Raw genomic sequence first — 18,734 nt, 5'->3', positions numbered from 1 at the left:
AATGAGCAGGGAGAACACTTGGAAACCCATCCTGGAGAACAGAACAGGAGCCTGACTTGTTCAACAGCAACACAAGTACATACTGGTCTCTATTAATCTAATATTCTCCTCCCTTATTACAGTAAATTACATTACAACTATTGTGCAAGGATACTGAAAATACCTCACTAGATTACATGATGTAGTTCTACTGGATTTTAAGCAAACTCTGCTGCTGCTTTTCTTATGCTTTTGGTCTGGATTTCTGTCTCAGGGATGTTTTTGAAGAATAACTCTGTACCATAAGCCCTGCGAAGGAAGCTGAGTAAGCGAATGCACAGGAACCCACTCCCCAAGAGCAGTCGCTTACCTTTTTCACATCGGGTACATTAAAAAACTTCTTGGTATGAGCAACCCATCCTGCTATCCCGATGTCCAGAGGAAAAACAACCTCATTGTCTGGATTCACCAAATTGTCCTCATACTTGGAAGTTGGAGTGACATCAAGAAGCCTGGTGGCTACCTCTGGAATACCATTTCGGGACCGACAAACAAACATACTACACCGATCAGCCGCCAGCAGCTGTGCCAGCCTCTGCAGGGCCTTGTGCACGATCTTTTCCATAGTGCCTCCTTCATCCTGGATCTCTGTTAGCAGCTCAAAAAGTATGTTACACTCCTCCAGACGGGACATGTCTTTGAAGCTGACTCCTTCCTTCACATCTCCAGGGCTCACTTTAAAGATACTTCCCAGCACTTCTGCCCTCATCTTTCGGTCAAAATACTCCTTGGCAAACTGGGGGTTGTTCTCCAAGTATTTTTCAACAGCATCTTTATTTACTTCACCCATTTTTGCTGGATTGTTCTTAGGATTTCCTTTAGAACTGCATCACCATCGAAGTAGGAGTGGTAGCAAGAAGTCCTAACTTGATGCTAGTAAGAAAACGGTACTTTGAACATATTGTGCAGCTCTTGGGCATAGTACATTCACCTTCCTCTGTGGCTTCTGAGCCTTCTGAAACTCTTGAGATATGACAGAAGGCACTGGCTTAGCATCTTCTTAGTGTGAGATCTTGGAGACTGCTAATTAAAGAGATGTCAGGACACTAAACCCCTGAGCATTCTTAGCTCATAAATCCTAAGAGAATCATTTCAGCATTTTAAACTAACCAATTAATTCTTAGACCTTATAAAATTGTCTGATGTGTAGATTAGCTGTATGTTATCTTCTTCGTTCACAGTACATATATTGTACTATGTGCGCAAAAGTTTCCATTGAAACTTAATATGAGGAATTCCACTGAGATGCTTAGCCCCCCGTTATACACGTGCACAGACCTACACACGTGTATTTGTAAGAGGTCCTTAAGGGGAAGAAAACAGAATGTTACAGAGAAAAATTTTAAATTGCAAAATTTATTTTTCCTCAAAATAGTCAGGAGATGATCAAAATTGGATTACTAAAAGTAAATAATTATGAAGCTATACATGCATAAAATGGGTGAAATCCTAAAGACCTTACAAAAGTCTGAGCTTGCTCAAGTGATTTGACCCAGAGCTACGTGAGCGAGAAGACTGAGTTTAAGTTGAGTGCCAGTTATGACAGCAAATGATCTGTGCTCATTGAAACCCATCTGAATTTCAGCACATTGGGAGGGCTCCAATACAATTCATCTTGTTGCTATTTCTGGCATCCACATTGAACAGGGAGCAGAAGGAGGTTCTTGGTATAAGAAAGGAAAGGAAAAGGAAACAAGGAAAATAGACCATATACCCTTTGGCAATTTTTAATTTGAAAAGATCAATTGTCAAAGTACAACTTTAGCTGTCTGCCAGAGGCCACAGTATGCCAACATCCATTTTTATCAACAAATCTAAAAGAATCAACACGGGGAGCTGAGACTGATCCTCTCGTGCGCAAAGAGCAGGTCAGTGACTGGATGATGGCAGCCAACTCCGTCTGGGAGCTTTCCTTCTGGCTGTCATCGGAAACACTCTGGAAGACACTCATTTTTGTCAGGCTGCAGTTGCCATAAAGACTTTAAAATGCACATGAAAATCGCCACAGTGTGGACACATTCTGGCCTGGGGGTGTTACTGTCCCCAGCTGGGGGGGCAGCACAGGGCCCTCACTGGTGGGTGGGTGAGGCTGCGGGATCCTCTTTACTGGTGTAACTGGTGATACTGACTTCCTGGCAGGACCATGCAACTGAACTGCAGCACAGCAAGGTGATCTCACCATCCTACACACCTATGGTTCGCAAGGAAACAGCAGAAGAAATGCACATGTATCTTAGTCCTTCAATAGCTTTTTTCATAATTTGATCAATCCATATGAAAGTGATAGAGACTTGAAAATAATCTTCTATGTATTTATACACAGAGTCAAATTATTTCTCTTCATCTGTAATCTTCCTAATTTGTAGCTCAATACTTTTCATGTTGCTCTTGAAAAAAGAAGATGTTTCACTGTTCCAATGGAATTGTGCAAAGGAATAATAACATTATTTTTTCATTACTTATTCGGTCATATTTTCTTACTGACTCTGGAACACGCTGCACAGTAGTTTCTTTGAAGAAGGAAGGGGCTATAGAGGATCTGCCTCATGCCCACCTAAAGCATTCTAGAAAATGATCTTCTATATGACTTACATATTCATCTTTATCATGTGAGAAACACACTTTACAAACATTAGTTGTTCTTTATGTCGTGATTACATCAATTCTATGAAGTAGAGCAGCCTCTGCCTCTCTGGAGGGAGAGTAAGTGGAGAGGCAAGCTGGCAGTTACACTGGTTAATTTGAGGCTGGGGGGTTGACAGTTTTGTGGCCGAACAATTTTGTTATCATGTGTGCCAGTTTTTTTCAATACGCAGGACTAGCTAAAATGCTTATCATGGTTCCACCAAATCCCTGCCATGCCGAGCTATTTTTACAAATGGTAAATTATACTATTTGTACTTTGAGATAACAAATAAGGATCATATTTTAATTAGGCGCTCCTGTAGAGCTAGGAAAATACAGTGTATTTGTATTGATGCTTTTTTGGTTTTTTGTTTTTCTCATATTAGTATTTTAATGAATTTTGTAAATTAGACCATTAAACATTTTGAAGCACTAGCGTTGTAATGAATTTTAAAGTTTCTGTGCTGGAATAAGACATCTATTTTCTGTTCTGTCTCCTTTACTCTCATTTTCAACACTATTGAACCTTTTATCTTTAGTCATGCATTATCTTTAGTCATTTGCATTTAGGTTATTATAAGAAACTATAACAAAAAAATTATTTCACATTTCTGGCACTTTCAAACATGATTTTGCTATCGTCTTTCCTAGCAATTTTTTAATAAGATCACCTCTTAAGAAAATACATTTTGATGTAGGAGCCTTTATCAGGAGGTTTAACATTGGAAACTAACATCACACAGTCATTTTCACTGCACTTTTAAAGGCAAAACCATTATGCTTTTGGTTTTGATTCTTTTCCATCTGAGGTGGTTTGATTTAAAAACGTAATGAGCAGTGTGCTATATTTTTCAATTTGTTTTAATTTCAGAAAATATAAGAAATACGTGTGCTTTGTGATTTTAATACATACGATGTCATTTGCCTTTGGCGTTTGTAGATACTACAGAAATCAAACTATTTATGGAGTAGTTCTTAATAGTAGACCATTCCTGAGCCCCTGTGATACATGGAAACTCCTAAGAAGGATAACTGACAGACGTGGTTATTTAAATAGACTCAAGCAGCACGTAAATGTCAAAAGTATTTATAAGGTTCCCCAGTTCAGCTCAGTGTTTGCATCTGAGCGTCTCTGTCCATCTTGGCAGCAGTTAACATGGCTCACTCAGCTAAGATTTTCTGAAGAAACACAGATCAAATGTGTTTATTTCAATTGCATTGGTTTTTAATGTGAATAATTCTGTGGCCACAGTTTGGACATCAGAGATTCATCTGTATAATCCAATAAATTAATATTCAGAAATATTATTCATTTTTTCTAAATGCTTAGGTTGTGAGAATAGATTCAGTAGGTATTTGCTGCAGGTACCTAACACAGCCAGGTTTTGGCACTGATCTGCTATGTTTTGGGGACCTTTATAAACAACCTCAACTTTTCTATTTCTTTTAAAATAATTTTCTGTCCCTTTTCTTGCAAAAGCAATTTTAAAAATGCAAACACTGAAGACGGAAAGTTAGCTGCTTTTTCCATACAGCTGCAGATTTTCCTGGTTCCTTAAAACTGCCAATGATTAGCTCTGGGGGATCATGAAACAAGTGGTCACCAGAGATTTCAGCTTCTGGGGAGCGTTCTGCAGTACCTGGCCAGTCCAGCAGAGAGGGGTTAATCTGGGCTGCCAGATGCACCAAAGCCTTGACCATGAGCATGGGTTTCTTGGTAGCTTGGCATGAATTTCAGTATAGGGACTGAGCCTTTTAGTCCCATCCACTTGTACAGTTACCCCCTGGCACTCTTAGGTCACCTGGCCCTTTTTTATTACTGAGACTATCACTTAGCACCGCTGAGAAGGGTCTGACTCTGTCTTCTTCATACCCTCCTGCCAGATACTTATAGACTTGACAAGGCCCCCCCAAGCCCTTTTCAGGCTGAGCAGTCCCAGCTCTCTCAGCCTCTCCTCTGTGAGATTCTCTTACTGCTCCGTGATCTCTGTGGCTCTGTGCTGGACTCACTCCAGTATGCCCGTATCTTTCATCTGTCAGTTTAAAGCTCACCTCACCAGGCTGGCCAGCCTGACTACATCTAGAAAAACATTTCAATTCAGAATCACAGTCCTCACAAAGGGTTGCTAAAGAGAATAAAGGTACCGTTTTAAACTAGGTTGTTTAAATACTGTTTATAAAGAGTTCAATGTAAATTTACTCCTTAAGAAGAATGTCACGTCATTAAATTACAAAAGCAGGTAGCACATAGGCTGGCATGGTGCAAAGGATAATCTTTTCAATTCCATTCTGTCCTTGACCTCTGTACTCAGACTGCCACCAAGGGGAGCAGTTGTGATGGTGACAGTGTACACAGGTGTCCCTCACAAAGTACACGGAGCTCCTTGGCTCAGCTGGAGTGTGGTTCCACAGGGCAGGGGCTGCGCTTGGATCCACTGCTCTGTGCACACAGCCGTCACTCGTTCCCCTGCAGAACCCGCCCCAAAGAGTTTAATGGATACCCTGTTTGTGAATGACACTCTAAATAAATAACCGTAAGAACACAGCAAAGCGTCTTTCAGTCCGTATTTGGTCCAGCTGGAAAGGGATGCTCCATTTCCTTTTACCAGTGCTTTGAGCCAGCTTTCTCCTAAGAGATAGACTGATTCTTGTGACTGCAAATAAAATTGTAATTCTTTTAATATTTAAAGCTTCAATGTTGCAGTGTTAAAAATGTTTTAAATAGTATTTTGACTCTCATTTTTTCCTTTTTATTATAATGTCATAAATGAAACTAAAATAACTTCTACAATGAAAGCTCTTTTCTGCCATTTCCTTTGAAAATCTGACCTTTTCTGTGTGTTTTCTGTTTCTATTCCTAATGGAAAATATTGCAGAATTTTACAGGCTATTAATGTAAAAAATACTTCAATCACAGAAACACTGCCAGAAGTTAGCCCCTTCTTTGGCCTCTTGGCAAAATTCAAAGGTAGAAGACTTTTTTCCCCCTTCAATTAAACACAGCTCCAAGAAATACATACTGACTTTTAAAAAACTTTCTGTAATCCAAAATATGCTGCCAGCTTCAAATATCGGAATGGGAAGTCACATACGAAATTTATCAAGATTGGTGTTGAACTTAAGTTTTGTAAATGTGTGCTTTACATTAGAGGTTATTTGCATGTTTATGTGTTATCAATATTTTAATAATTCTTTTATAGTTAATTGTCTGAGTTTTCCCAGAATCCAGTAATCATTTGATGCCATTGACTTGCTCTACGCAGATTGCTCTCAGAATCAGTTGGGCTCCTGGCCCAAATTCCGTTCCTCTCTGTCAGCATTAGCAGTACAGGTCTGCAAGGAGTACATGCAGGTTCCAAAGACCTGGGTGAGGATCACTCGCTGGGATCGTTTCTCAGCTGAACCCGTAGCCCAAGTCAATCCAAATGATGATTAACTGAGGCAAAGTTTACACTGTTTATGAGTTGACATAGTTGTGCTGGCATAGCTACATCTGTTAGGACTGAGAAAAAACTCACCCTTGACTTGCCAGAGCAAAGCCACTCTGCCAGCAGCCTTCCGTCCCGGCTCCAACGCTCCCATCTCGCTGTGACTGCCCTAACAGGGGAGCCGTTTGGCCTAAAAACCTGCTGTCATTGAACCAAAGAATCACTTTAGCTCCATCTGCAAAAGGAATTCTTTAACGTAAACTGTGCTCAGGTGGCTAGTACAAAATTAAATGTTTCTGATTTATTTTTGTTGATGACCTCAGATTAATTTAAGATATTGTAATGGCCCTTGCACATATTTACAACTGATCTTATTAAAAATAATTAACAGAAGTAAACTGCTAATTGAGTGAAAGCTGGGTTGGTCTCCTGTCTGTAAAACGGCTGAGGACAACACGCAGTAAGAGTAATGGGGCTGCTGACCCAGGGTGTCAGAGGTGGTCAAATCTAAACAGGTTTTGTTTCGTTTGCATGAGTGACTATAGACTCCTTCAGAAACCTCTGCCATAGAATTTTCATGGATAATTGTACTGTTGACAAAATTTTACAGGAATAGATACTATTGAAGGATTTTTTAATACTACATCGGTATCTCCATATTTAAATTATATTTTTGCTTAATTCTTAAAGTAATGAACACCGACCTCTCAATTAACAAGCTTCTGCCTTTATTCTTTCAAAATTGGGAGGTGAAAAAAGTAGGTGAATTAGTTCTCTTCATTCCTATCCTGCTCTGGCTACATGTCTAGAAAATAATTAACAGGTTTTCTCTAATGCTTCCTAAAGATGTTGAAACTATAGAACAAATATTGACTGGGACGCAGCAAAACTTGCCTGAACAGAGAAAACAATAATGGTTTACGTAACTGAAAGCAGTTTGCCAAAACCAGAATAGAAATTCTGGAAGCTCCGATTTAAAAATTGATGCCAGAAGGGCCAGATGTGGTGCATACACACAGCTGGGTATTTGCTGGCCATACGTATCTCCTGACACCTTTGCAGCACCACACAACAGTGCTCTTTTGCCTCCCTGACCATTTGCAGGGCCCCAGTTCCTGACCCTGGAACCATGAGATGGATTACCACCACAGCCAGCCTCCAGGAAACATGAGGGAACTGGTCATGGGGACCCGGGGAGGTTCTGGCACCACCAGGCTTTCAGAAACATTAGCAGGAACTTGTGAGTATGATGTTTGCCGCTGTTTATCAGGGGAAGAGAGGAAAGGAATTTGGGGAGGAGGTGAAGGAAACAAGTTTGCATCTTGTACCTGGGTTGAGCACATTGGGTAAGAAGGACTTTGGCCCGCGGTGTGTACAATCACGGAGGAGGTGGAGGTGGCTTACTGTCCCCCCTGCAGAGATGGGGTGCCTCCCTTTTCCTTTGTTCTTCCCACACGTGTGGGTGCACATGTGCACACCCCCTCCCCAGATGCGAGCTCTGCCTTTGGGTTAGGAAAAGAAAGAGGCATTTGCTGCTAGCGCCTGCCTGGCTGCAGGTCAGGGTCAAAGACCCCCTGAGCCCATGGGACTTACGCAAGAGGCTGTTGGGAAGGGGCCCCAGCCTGCAGCCTGCATCGCCCCGCCTCCCTACTCCCCCTCCAGTGCCAGCTTTGTGCCTCAGGGGGTTGCGAAAGCCCCAGGGCTACATAAAGCATTCCCTGTCTGGGCGCCCCGCCACTGCCACCAACGCTCGGGCTCTGGGGAGGCTACAGGGACCAGCACTGTTTGTAAGGGACACTGCCATGGTGGGCTGGGGACCATCGGGTGCCTTCACTGCGCACGCATCAGGGGAAGCCGCAGAATGCCCTGGGGACCTGTCAGGGCAGCCTTCCTCCCTTACCTGCTTGTGTGACAGAGCCTGTCTCTGATGCAGTTCTCTCTCTGTTTGCTGTTGCTGCAGGGACAGGATGGCCCATGCGGAGAGAGCTCTTCCCTGGCTGCTGCTGCTGGCACTGGCCTTGCTGGGCAGCAGCACGGCTGAGCGGGACTGCCGAGTAAGCAGCTTCAAAGTCAAGGAGAACTTCGACAAGACCAGGGTAAATCTTCTTTCTCTCCTGGATCTGTGGTGTCTTGCCTGACTCCTCTTCCCAGGCTACTAAATCTGGCATTCAGTAGCAGCCGTGTGTTCTTGTTTTCATTCGAAGTCACAGACTGCAATGCTGAGAAGCAGCAGAAATGTGTGATGTTGCCCACACCTCCACAGATGCTGGATCCTGATGCATCTGATAAAGGAGTATTGCAGAACCTGAGGTTTGGCAGACTGGTCTCAAACTGTATGCTCTAAACAGAAAAGGAGTGTAGTGACTTGGTTGTTTCTATGAAAAATTTCTGTGATTCTGTGATTCTGTAAAAATTAATACTTTGGTGTTTTCGGGCATCATTGCAAGGAAAAACCATTTATACAGAGATCTGCCAGTTGTTATCCTCTTTCCACCAAATTTTGTATTCTAAATACGGGAGAACTGCAGATACAAATAAGATGCCAAAAAAATGTCAATTCTTTCACAAAGCCTGGCTGCAGTAGGACACAGTGGGTTTGTGCTGTTGGAACACTAGGCTTGTTTCCTTGGTGCAGCTTTGAGGCACGGTGTCAAAGCTCTGCATGTCGCCCCCTCTGTCATCTGCCCTAGTTTGCAATGTCTGTTTGTAGGGGTTTCCATACGTCTTGGTCTAACTGCGGCCTTTCTTATTCCCGTGCAGTACAGCGGCACCTGGTACGCCATGGCAAAGAAGGACCCCGAGGGGCTGTTTCTGCAGGACAACGTGGTAGCCCAGTTCACTGTTGACGAGAACGGACAAATGAGTGCCACTGCAAAGGGCAGAGTCAGGCTCTTCAAGTCAGTTGTTTGCAGTCTTCCTCTTGCTCCATTTCACTTAGCTTCTGCTTCGCTCACCGGTGCTCTGACCCTGCCTGCTGTCCCTGTGCTGGTCACACACTGAATCTCTGCTCTTAGGTCTGAACGTGGTGTTTTTTCTCTCTCTGGCTGCAGTAACTGGGACGTCTGCGCTGACATGATCGGGTCCTTCACTGACACGGAGGATCCCGCCAAGTTCAAGATGAAGTACTGGGGTGTTGCCTCTTTTCTGCAGAAAGGAAGTGAGTACTTGGGTAGAGAAGATACAGAACCACCTGGGGGCCTAGTTATGTTGTGTGCCCGTGCTGGGAAAGGAAAAAGTAGTGTTGGATTTCTTAAACACGCTTAGGACAAATAATAACTCTCATACAGGAAAGCCTTAATGTGAACAGGGTAATCACTAATTTTTATATGGAACAGCTGGTTGGCTTTCTTTAAACAAGTAAAACATTGTTTGTTACCCAACGATATAATCAAAGGTCACTGTTTGGAAAGAAACGAAAGGCAGAGAAAGAATTTTAAGTCTTGTTTCAGTTCAGAACTCAGTTACCAGTGCTTCTGTTCTCTCTGAAAAGTCTAACATCAGACTTGGTTGAGCAGGGAAGAGGATTTTGCAATTGTTATTTTGCTTGGTCTGATGTCTGCAAATGTAGAGATTTATCTGGTTTGAGAAACAAATATGATCCAGTATATATATATATTTTTTTTCCTGTCATCTGGCACACCCTACGCAAAATCAGTTTATTGAGCCAAGTAGAGATTTAGATACTTGTTGCTCAAGACACTTCCCTGGATTGTTTCCAAGAGAAGCAGGTGGAATTTGGAAGTGATTGGAGCTCTGCGCTCTCCAAAACCACATTTACAAAGAATGCTTTGGCTGCCTGTTGCTCTTGAGCTGTTGCTGGATCTCCTCACAGCTTGCTGCCGAGTCCTGTTCCCAGGGACAGGAGATCGCGGCTGATGCAGACTCTGCCTTCTGCAAGCTGTGGTGCCCATGGGAGAGATGGGGAGGGGAACAGACAGCGCTGCCCTCACCAGCACAGCTGTAGTGCGAGGGGGATCTTTGCTCCTGGAGAGGAGGGTGCAGAGACGAGGCTCTTTACTGCAGGTACTGCGTTCAGTTCTGTTAGCGCAGGGGAGCCGGGGGAGCGGGTAGTTATCAGGGTACCTAGCTAAAGAGTTAAGAATTCTCTGAAATTGTCACTGTGTTTTGAGAAGGTGTATGATAGAGCTTGTAGCAAATACACTTCTAACGCACATGGCAACTGCATCGTAATCCTTTTCCTTAAAAATACAATTTAAGTAACATCCCTGGTTAGAAAAATAGTTATGGATTTGAGTAATCTGCAGCATGACTAGCACGACCAAGAGCACATTTAGCTTCTCTGTTAGTTTTTTAAACTATTTTCTGCCTGACTATTGCCCTTTTTTGCTTAAAATAAGAAAACTTTCTTTGTACTTCATGGTAGCTACTGTAATACTGGATGCAGGAATAAACTAAGAACTCATCTGTTATCATTTATACCAACCTTCACTCTATTATTTTCTTTACAGAGTTAGGGCAGCAATCTCTTTAGATTTACTGGATTTTACTTATGTCTCTAACACCTTTCCTTCTTTGCTATGGTGTCTTCCAGACGATGATCACTGGGTAGTGGACACAGATTACGATACCTATGCTCTTCATTACTCCTGTCGCCAACTAAACGAAGACGGTACTTGTGCCGATAGCTACTCCTTTGTGTTCTCCCGGGACCCCAAGGGATTGCCCCCAGAGGCACAGAAAATTGTCAGACAAAGGCAGATGGACCTCTGCTTGGACAGAAAATACAGAGTTATCGTTCATAATGGTAAGAACATTTTTTTCTGAAGAATTTTATTTCAGGGTTTAATGACAAAAGCACTGTGACTCTCATGCTTATTAAATAGCAGGTGCATGAAATCTTTTACTAAGTGGCTGCTTTTGAAAGCTGGAGTTTGTAAGTTATTTCCAACTTCTACTTCCCTTATCTGAAGGAGAGCTAAGGTGTATAGCTTTTTAAGCGGTGTATCACATCAGCTGGAACAATAACCATAGGAAGTTGTAAAACAATTAAATCAATGTAGTATGAGTAAACATAGTAAGGATAAACTTCATAGCTGCTGTAAAGAGAAATGGTGTCTCTTTAATCACGACTCTCTGCCTTTTGCAACAAAACAGTTGTTGAAGGGCATAGAATGTATTTTCAAAAACTTCTTTGAAAAATTCTTCATAAAAGGCTTTTAAGGAAAATCAGAAGTCCTGGAAAGGGTAACTTATAGCAGGTCCTTTCTCCCAGATCCACATGCCAACTGTTTCACATAGGCTTGTGGAAGAGGGATGTGTCCCTCATACTGCAGTGTGACCCCACCTGGCAGTCATACAGTCAGGCTGAGCTTACAACGCAGGGAAGGACACAGATTAGCTCACTTGAGCTCAGGTATATTAGAAAAGGCAAAATGGTAATTTATACTACTTTTAATCAATGATCTAAGGAAAATGTAATACACTTCCTGATAAAGATTACACCCAGAGTGGGGAATGGTAAAGAACGAAGACGACAGATGAGAATATTTAGGACGAATAAAAGAGTAGGGCACCTGTCCCTGGTGGTGAACCAGCTGGACGTGAGCTCCCAAGGCAATGCTGCGGCCAAAGAGTCAGTGTGATCCTTGGGCACAGAGACCAAGGATGCAAAAGATTAATTTCCAGACTCGGGTGAGACTGTTGTGCTTGGCACAGGCCTGCTTGCTATGACACGTTTGATGATAATCACAACTGGAAAGGGTACTGAGGGTGAACTAGGAGTTTCAAAGAGGAGCAGAGAAAATGATTGAAAGTTTGTAAAATGTGTCCTCTAGTGAGTACTTCAAAGACCTTGATCTTTTGTCAGCAGAAGGGGGTTAAAGGCTGCCCTGAGTAAGGGCTGTGCTTGCCCACACAAGCAAAGGGAACTGGATAATGAAGGACTTGCAAACATAGGAATAATAAATTAAAATGGATGGAACTTTAAACTGGACACATTCAGAGCAGAAATAAATAGCCATTTGTTTGACTCCAAAGGTCGTTAAACTTTGGACCAGTTTACCAAGAGCTGTGGTATGCTCTTCATCACTGAAATCTGTAAATCAAGATTAAAGGCTTTTCTAAATGACATGTTAGAATAAACTGGGATTTACTGAAGGAACTTTTGTGTATTATAAAGAAAGTCAGAACAGATGAGCACAGTCAGCTCCTGTGGCTCTATTACCTGCTCATCTGATCTCTAAACAGAGAGTGAGATATTGCCGTGTTGTAAAGTAGGTTTGCTGATAACCAGCTGCCTGGAAGCTCTGCTGAGGTGGGAGGTGTTTGGAATAGTGATTAGTGACCTGGAAAAAGTGCCTGACAACAACAAAAATGAGAATTTTGTCCTGAATGAGAATTTGGAGACAAAAGACAGTTAAGATTGGAGGCAGTCAGGACTAAAAGACATCAGAAACGTAAATGAAATTGGCTTTTGTGAACAATGTGTATGGTTGCATAAAGGGCAGGACAGAAAAGAAACAATGTCATTATATAAATTGATGATACTTCCTTGTTTTGAATACTGCATTCCCTGCTCTTCAAATGGAGTATAGCAGGAATAAAGATTTCTGAAGATGAGAGAATAAAATAATGAGATGATTAGGGATGGTTTTGTATTAAATCTAAGTGTGGATGCACAGCTGTTGTGCTGTGACTTTGAGGGGGGGTGTTATGGTGGTTCCTGGCATTTCTGGCAAACCTAGACAAAGTAAAATCGGGATATTGGGTGAGTCCAAGCACTGGTCTGATTCAACATGGTGGAATCTGTGTTTCTATTATTTCTACACTCTATGAGGCTTCCAAGGCAAGAAATGTATTGTCAACCTTTGCAAGAAAGTATAAGCAAAAAGAAAAATCAAATATATTAATTTATTCATAGTTTGTGATACAACTTTTTCAAATATCTCAGAGCTTCTATATAATCCAATGTTTTTTTGACAGCATATAGATCCAATAGTGTAATATTCAAATAAAAGCTCAGAATGTCTTTTGAATGTTCAGCCTTAAATATTCTTTGACCTCCTAACCTTAATTTAAAAGTTGATCAAAGTGCCTCTAGTTAGTTACAGAAATACCAAATCTACCAAGTTGTGCCAAGTGCTATACTCTGTCTGCTGTCCTAACGGCTATCCAGGTGTTAGGTGCCGAGTGCAGTGTCTGATAAGACTATGTGAGTTCCATAACGCCTGTAAATGAAAAAGAAACGTAAAGCCAGCAATTTGCCTTTTCCCCTTGCTGTGCTCAGGACCTGTAATTACCATGGTGTTAGCTGATTCTGGATTTTCCAGTATCATGAAGCCAAGTTCCTGCAAAGCCAGTGCTTTTGGGAATGCAGGAATGATTGTCAGCTAAACTGAAATGGCCATTTACTGAAAGCTTTATATCAGAAACTCTTACAGAATTCACTTAATTCCTTATGTGTGGTTGAAAAACAACATTTTGGGTTTTTTTGTGTGTTTCAGGATTTTGCTCTTAAGGAGATCCAGAACTGTGGAAAGAAACCATGTAACAGCCCCATGGATGTAAAGTTAACACACTGATCGAGTGCTCTCTTGGAAACCTTTCAAACGGCTTCATTTAGATTTTGGGTATATTTATCTGAGCTGTCTCGCTCACCTTGTTAATAAACCAATGAGACATTTTAATAAACTTGGATTGCAGGGGATGCCAGTTGTTTGTATGCACATCTGTACCTATGTGGACATTGAGTTTATTAGTAAACTGTTATCTTAATGCACTAGTTTGAATTGGTGACAGATGGCAATAATTAATTAAGAATTTAATCTTTCTTTTTTTAGTGGTTTCAATTTCTGTCTGAAGGAGTTTTAATTAAAAAAAAAACACAAACCTAAATTATATGTATTTACTTTCTAAAACTTTTAATTTATTTTCAAATACAGTGTCACCTTTTTCTAGGAAATACCTGAAATCATTCCCAGTAGCATTTTAGAAAGAAGGAAGGAATTTCAGTGACGCTATATGTCACTGATAAACTTCATTGTATGACTGCTGAAGACAGAAAAAATATGCATCTTTTTTAAAAACCTATTTTACGACGAGTAAAGTTATTTATTCTTTATTTATAAATTAACAGGTATTATGTCCATATTTTTAACTTGAGATGGAACCAGATTGCTCATTCACTTGGTGATAACATGTTTATCATCCTGTTTCCTACACGATATGCGTTACTCTGCCCAAATCTCCATTCAGGCAGGCAGTTAGCTGAGTGCCTTTTTTAAAGGGGATTGAGAAAAAGAGCAGATACTCTCTGAGGATGTACATTTTCACTAGAAAGCTGGTCCCTCTTACTCAGTAGAAAACAGAGTAAAAATGGATCAGGTGCCCTCTTGATATAGATTCTCTGTAACTTCATTAAAGTTAATGGCATTTATGCCAACTGAAAATGTACCCTCGTAGAATTAATTCGTCTGGTAAGTACTTATTTAAACTATTTTACATTCACCAAGTTCACCACCATATTCCCATTTATTTCAGTGTTAAGTGGAGAATTCAGTCCATTGGATTAAATTGTCCAAATCTTACTGAGGCAAAGCAGCCAGGCCAAGAGGATTTTACCTGCAAGAATTAAAAATAAAGATTTCACTCTTTTTTTCCCCTTCTCTGGCATTTAATAATATAACACAGCGACCCGTTCAGCCTGGGACAGTGTAGGTGTCAACATCCCGCGTGTGGCACAGCTGGGCCGTTAAATGATTATCTGGTGATGAAAGAGAGAGGTGGTGGTTCCTGGTTACTTCTTCTTGCAGTGGTGTCTGTGCCAGCCCCGTGCCTCGCAGGGCTCCCCGTGCAACAGAGGAGGATTTCCTGGCACTTACGTCTGAAATGGGCAACGTTGTACAAAATGGGATTGAGAGCAGAGTTGGCGAAAGTGAATAGCGTTATCCAGAAGAAAACTGATGGTGAAATTTTGAAATCTTCTGTTTTACTCTGGACTAAAATTAAAAGAATAATTATTATAATTGGGCTCCACATGATGAAGAAAGAGATCATCAGCACAAAGAGGGCTCGGAATAGTTTGTAGTCTTGCTGGGAAACCCGAACCCGATGACTTTCCGAGTAGGCTAAACCAGCGTTTAAACTCCTTCTTGATGCCTTTGTAATCTGCCGGAAAAGAGAAGAAAGTAACTTTCATTGACACCCAGAAGAATTACTAACACATTTTCACAAGTGCAAAAGTAAATCTTGGCACGTGATGCTTCTGTTGTGAAAAGTGACTACAAAAAAAGCACTTTTACTTTTTCTCAATGGTTCCATTTCAAACATTCTCACTTTATTAGCATTTTTTTTCCTCTCAGCTGTGAACTCACCTCAGCATTAGTCAAGCTGGTTGTTCTGCTCATGTCTCTCTAACAGCCATAAATACTTTTCAGCATAAAACAGAGCCTTAATTACTCGTAAAATCCCATTAACTTCAAATTATGACCTGATTTGTTCTATCTAGATAAACCCATTGATTTTTTTTCACAAATGTGAACTGCACACAGTTAACAATCCTGCTGATGCACAAGAAGGAATGCCATGCAATTCTCTATGGCCGCGCTGACTATATGAGGTAGGTACCAGGAGGAGGATGAACTTAATTACAGTAACTAAATCATTACACATTTTAAATTTGAATAGGATTTTACATTGTTTTGTGTAAACATTTAGGTTCTCAGTCAGTAATCAGAATTGCTTTCTATGAACTAACCCGAAATCCTACAGCTCCTTTAGTCACTGTGGGAATCTATGTCCTGTACAAGCTGTAATAAGGCAGAGTGAGGGGAGTTTGGGAATCTCGTATTCACGGCACGTCATTAGGCACAACACTGAATCCCGATGGACGCTCTGTGTTTGGAAGAGGAAGGGGTATGAAATCAGGCGTTTTAAAAGGAATTTAGGTAACTAGTGTCATGCTTGCTAGAATATAGCTGAAAACTCTGTGGTGCCTGGTACCTTGGCCTGCATTTCGGCAGTTAAACAATACCCACTCAGAAGGAAAGTGGAAGCAGAGTGTTTAATTCACAGGTTTTGTTTGCAATGTTTGAAATTGTGGAGGAATAAGTGTAATCTAAGGAGATCTGTGTACTAAAAACAGGTGCAGCAAATCAGTAGATCTAAGAGGAGATGGATTTTTTATAGTCCCACCTCCCTTTGCTTTCTTACAAATCCCTTGTGACTCTGGAGTTTAAGTTCGAAGAAAGCAAAACCTATTTTTTAGTTATTTCAAATGCTTGACTCTTTTAGCATTTGGGAGATTGTCAGTCTTTAAATACAAACAGCGGATACATGGAGAAGTGTACTAAATACTATATATAAACGAAGACAACCTTTGCGTTGGGGTGGGGGTGATGTGCTGCCCAGGCGTGGCTTCAGCTGACAGGTACCGGCTGTACCAGAGACTCACCGCTCACACGCCGCCTGTCCCCTTGGGCTGCATTGGTGTTCAGTGACAACGGGCTGATGCCCGGTGAGTTACGCTTCACTCCCCTTTGCTCCACAGCAAACCGTGAAGGGAAACCCTACCTGTAAGATTTTGGAGTAGCTAATGACGATGAGTAGCCCTGGTACCAGAAAGAAAACAAGGGCAAAGGTGAGGTCCCAGGCTGTTTCTCCTGCAACGCTGGGCCAGACCAAGGTGCAGATCTGCATCTCCTGTTTGCAAAGAATACAGAAGAAAATCAACGCTCTGCCGGTATTTTTACCACACAGTTCTCCTTATCTCCCTCCACGCCTACGGAGAGAACGGCTGCGGGCTGAACCGCCTCCGTGAGAGCTTCCCGCTGGGACGGAGCGCTCGGTTCCTGTGCTGCTCGGGGCTTCCCAAAGCCCGTACAGTTACCAGCAGGTGTGCTGCCCGCAATGTAAATATTGCCGTAAATTTCGCGTCAAATGCCGACGGCAACTTTAAAATTGAAACTTATAGACCTCCAACTCGATCAGGTGTCCGAGCGTGCTGTGGGGACGCTCCTGTCCGCACCTCGAGGGACCGACCCGAGCGCGGCCGCTCCGCTCTCCACAGAGGCCGCCGCCAGCGCCGGGCAGCGGCGGGGCGCTCCGGGGGGCGGCCCTCGGCTGGGGGAAAAGACTGCTGAAAAGGGGATTTCCGAGCTGCGCGGGGGAATGCAAAACAAAACCCACCTAAAACCTGGCCGAGCTGAGGGGAGGGAGGCGGGAGGGGGCGGCTGCCCCCCCGGGGGGGTCCCGGCAGCGGCCTGCCCCTGGCGAGCGCCCATCGCCCTCCCGCCGCCCGCTCTCCCGCCCCGCCGGCCCTGCCCTCACCTGCCCGGCGGCGGCCGAGCCCCCCGAGCCCTTCTCCCGCCCCGCCGGCCCTGCCCTCACCTGCCCGGCGGCGGCCGAGCCCCCCGAGCCCTTCTCCCGCCCCGCCGGCCCTGCCCTCACCTGCCCGGCGGCGGCGGGCAGCCGCACCACGCGGAAGAAGCAGCAGAGCGGGAGGGTGGCGAGGGCGGCCACGGCCCAGATGAGGAGGAGGGCGGCGGCCAGCGCCTTGGGGCGGCGGAGAGCGGCCTGGCGCAGCCGGGCGATGCTGACGAGGCGCTCCAGGCTGACGGCCGAGAGGGAGAGGATGATGACGGTGCCGCTGAGGCCCACCAGGTAGAAGAGCATGTGGCAGACGGTGTCGCCCAGCACCCAGGACTCGGTCCAGCGCACCACGGCGATGAAGGGCATGGCGGTGATGAAGAGCAGGTCGGCGCAGAAGAGGTTGAGGACCAGGCAGTTGGCGGCGCGCAGCCGGTGCGGCCGTTGCACCAGCAGCCAGATGCCCCAGACGTTTCCCACCAAGGCCAGCAGGAAGATGGAGGCCAGGGCGGAGGACTCGCCCACGCGCAGGGCTGTCACATTGTGGCCCCTGAAGTCCGAGAAGAAGGAGAAGTAGGTCTTGTTCTCCTCCGTTCTTCTCTCCTCAAACCAGGACACTGGCACCTCCCTGGGCCCCGGCATGAGGGTGGCCAGCGGGCATGAGGGTGGTCAGCCCTAGGGCCAGGGCTGCGCTCCCAACCACCACGGCGGCACCCGGGGTGCCCTCCCGGCACGGCGGAGCAGGGGGCTGGCTGCCATCCTCCTCCCTCCTCTTCCTCCTGCCCGTGCCGCCGAGGGCCCGGCCGTGCCAGCCGGGCGGTTTATGGCCCTTGTGCCTGAGTGGAACAAGGAAGTGGGAGGGTAAACAGGGCGCAGCTCACACAGAGGCGAGGCCGTCCTGCGTGGGGGCGAGAGGGGCTCTCCCCGGGCAGGGTGTGGGGCAGCAGCCCAGCACCACCATGCCCAGGGGCCTGGGGCTGGCCACCTCCTCCAGGGCCGGGCAGGCTGGTCTCGGGGCACCGGTGAGCGGGGGCTCAGGCTGCGCCCCTTGTGCGTGGCCGAAAACAGAGGGATGGCTGGCAGATGGCTCCCAGAGCTCTCCTCGGGAGCACGGGGTAACCAGTGCTGCTCTAAGGCAAAAAAATGAGGAATTTATCCATCGCCTCGTGTCTGGACAGTAGCATTTGGAAATGGCATCCTGTGCACTGCTCGTGCTGACCGGGGTCTGGTGTGGAGGGGAAGTGTCATGGTCTTCATCACTGGGGTCCTTTACTAAGTTGGTCTTGAGTTATGAGTTCTTGGGGAAGAAGCCTGGTA

General features: G+C 44.3%; 3 protein-coding genes across 4 annotated transcripts in view; 1 reads left to right on the top strand and 2 right to left on the bottom strand.

Moving 5' to 3' along the window:
* PDE6C (phosphodiesterase 6C) overlaps positions 1-829 on the bottom strand; it is a 29,207-nt gene extending 28,378 nt beyond the window's left edge. For both annotated transcript variants that reach the window (XM_074154645.1, XM_074154646.1), the window contains exon 1: positions 350-829. In XM_074154645.1, the coding sequence (XP_074010746.1) occupies positions 350-829 (480 nt within the window). The remainder of the gene's footprint in view (positions 1-349) is intronic.
* A 7,229-nt stretch (positions 830-8,058) lies between these two features.
* RBP4 (retinol binding protein 4) lies at positions 8,059-12,472 on the top strand. Its single transcript, XM_074154942.1, has 5 exons — positions 8,059-8,188; positions 8,853-8,989; positions 9,143-9,249; positions 10,645-10,857; positions 12,330-12,472. Exons 1-5 carry the CDS (start codon positions 8,060-8,062, stop codon positions 12,470-12,472), a joined length of 729 nt encoding a protein of 242 aa, XP_074011043.1. The 5' UTR covers position 8,059.
* Positions 12,473-14,810: 2,338 nt separating this feature from the next.
* Positions 14,811-18,059, bottom strand: FFAR4 (free fatty acid receptor 4). Its single transcript, XM_074154940.1, has 3 exons — positions 17,499-18,059; positions 16,623-16,751; positions 14,811-15,218 (listed from the first exon to the last, which is right to left on the bottom strand). Exons 1-3 carry the CDS (start codon positions 18,057-18,059, stop codon positions 14,811-14,813), a joined length of 1,098 nt encoding a protein of 365 aa, XP_074011041.1.
* Between the last annotated feature and the right edge of the window lie 675 nt (positions 18,060-18,734).

This window comes from Numenius arquata, chromosome 10, assembly GCF_964106895.1.
Source record: "Numenius arquata chromosome 10, bNumArq3.hap1.1, whole genome shotgun sequence".
NCBI lineage: Eukaryota > Metazoa > Chordata > Aves > Charadriiformes > Scolopacidae > Numenius > Numenius arquata.
Note: the sequence above shows the minus strand (reverse complement) of the source record. Positions and strands in the feature narration are given on the sequence as shown.

Coding starts and splice junctions, on each gene's coding strand:
- RBP4 (XM_074154942.1), top strand. CDS start 8,060: ATGGCCCATGCGGAGAGAGCTCTTCCCTGGCTGCTGCTGCTGGCACTG. Junction 8,189..8,852: donor AGAACTTCGACAAGACCAGG/GTAAATCTTCTT, acceptor ATTCCCGTGCAG/TACAGCGGCACCTGGTACGC. Junction 8,990..9,142: donor GGCAGAGTCAGGCTCTTCAA/GTCAGTTGTTTG, acceptor CTCTGGCTGCAG/TAACTGGGACGTCTGCGCTG.
- FFAR4 (XM_074154940.1), bottom strand. CDS start 18,059: ATGCCGGGGCCCAGGGAGGTGCCAGTGTCCTGGTTTGAGGAGAGAAGA. Junction 16,752..17,498: donor TGCCCGCCGCCGCCGGGCAG/GTGAGGGCAGGG, acceptor CTTTGCAAACAG/GAGATGCAGATCTGCACCTT. Junction 15,219..16,622: donor GCTACTCCAAAATCTTACAG/GTAGGGTTTCCC, acceptor CTTTTCCGGCAG/ATTACAAAGGCATCAAGAAG.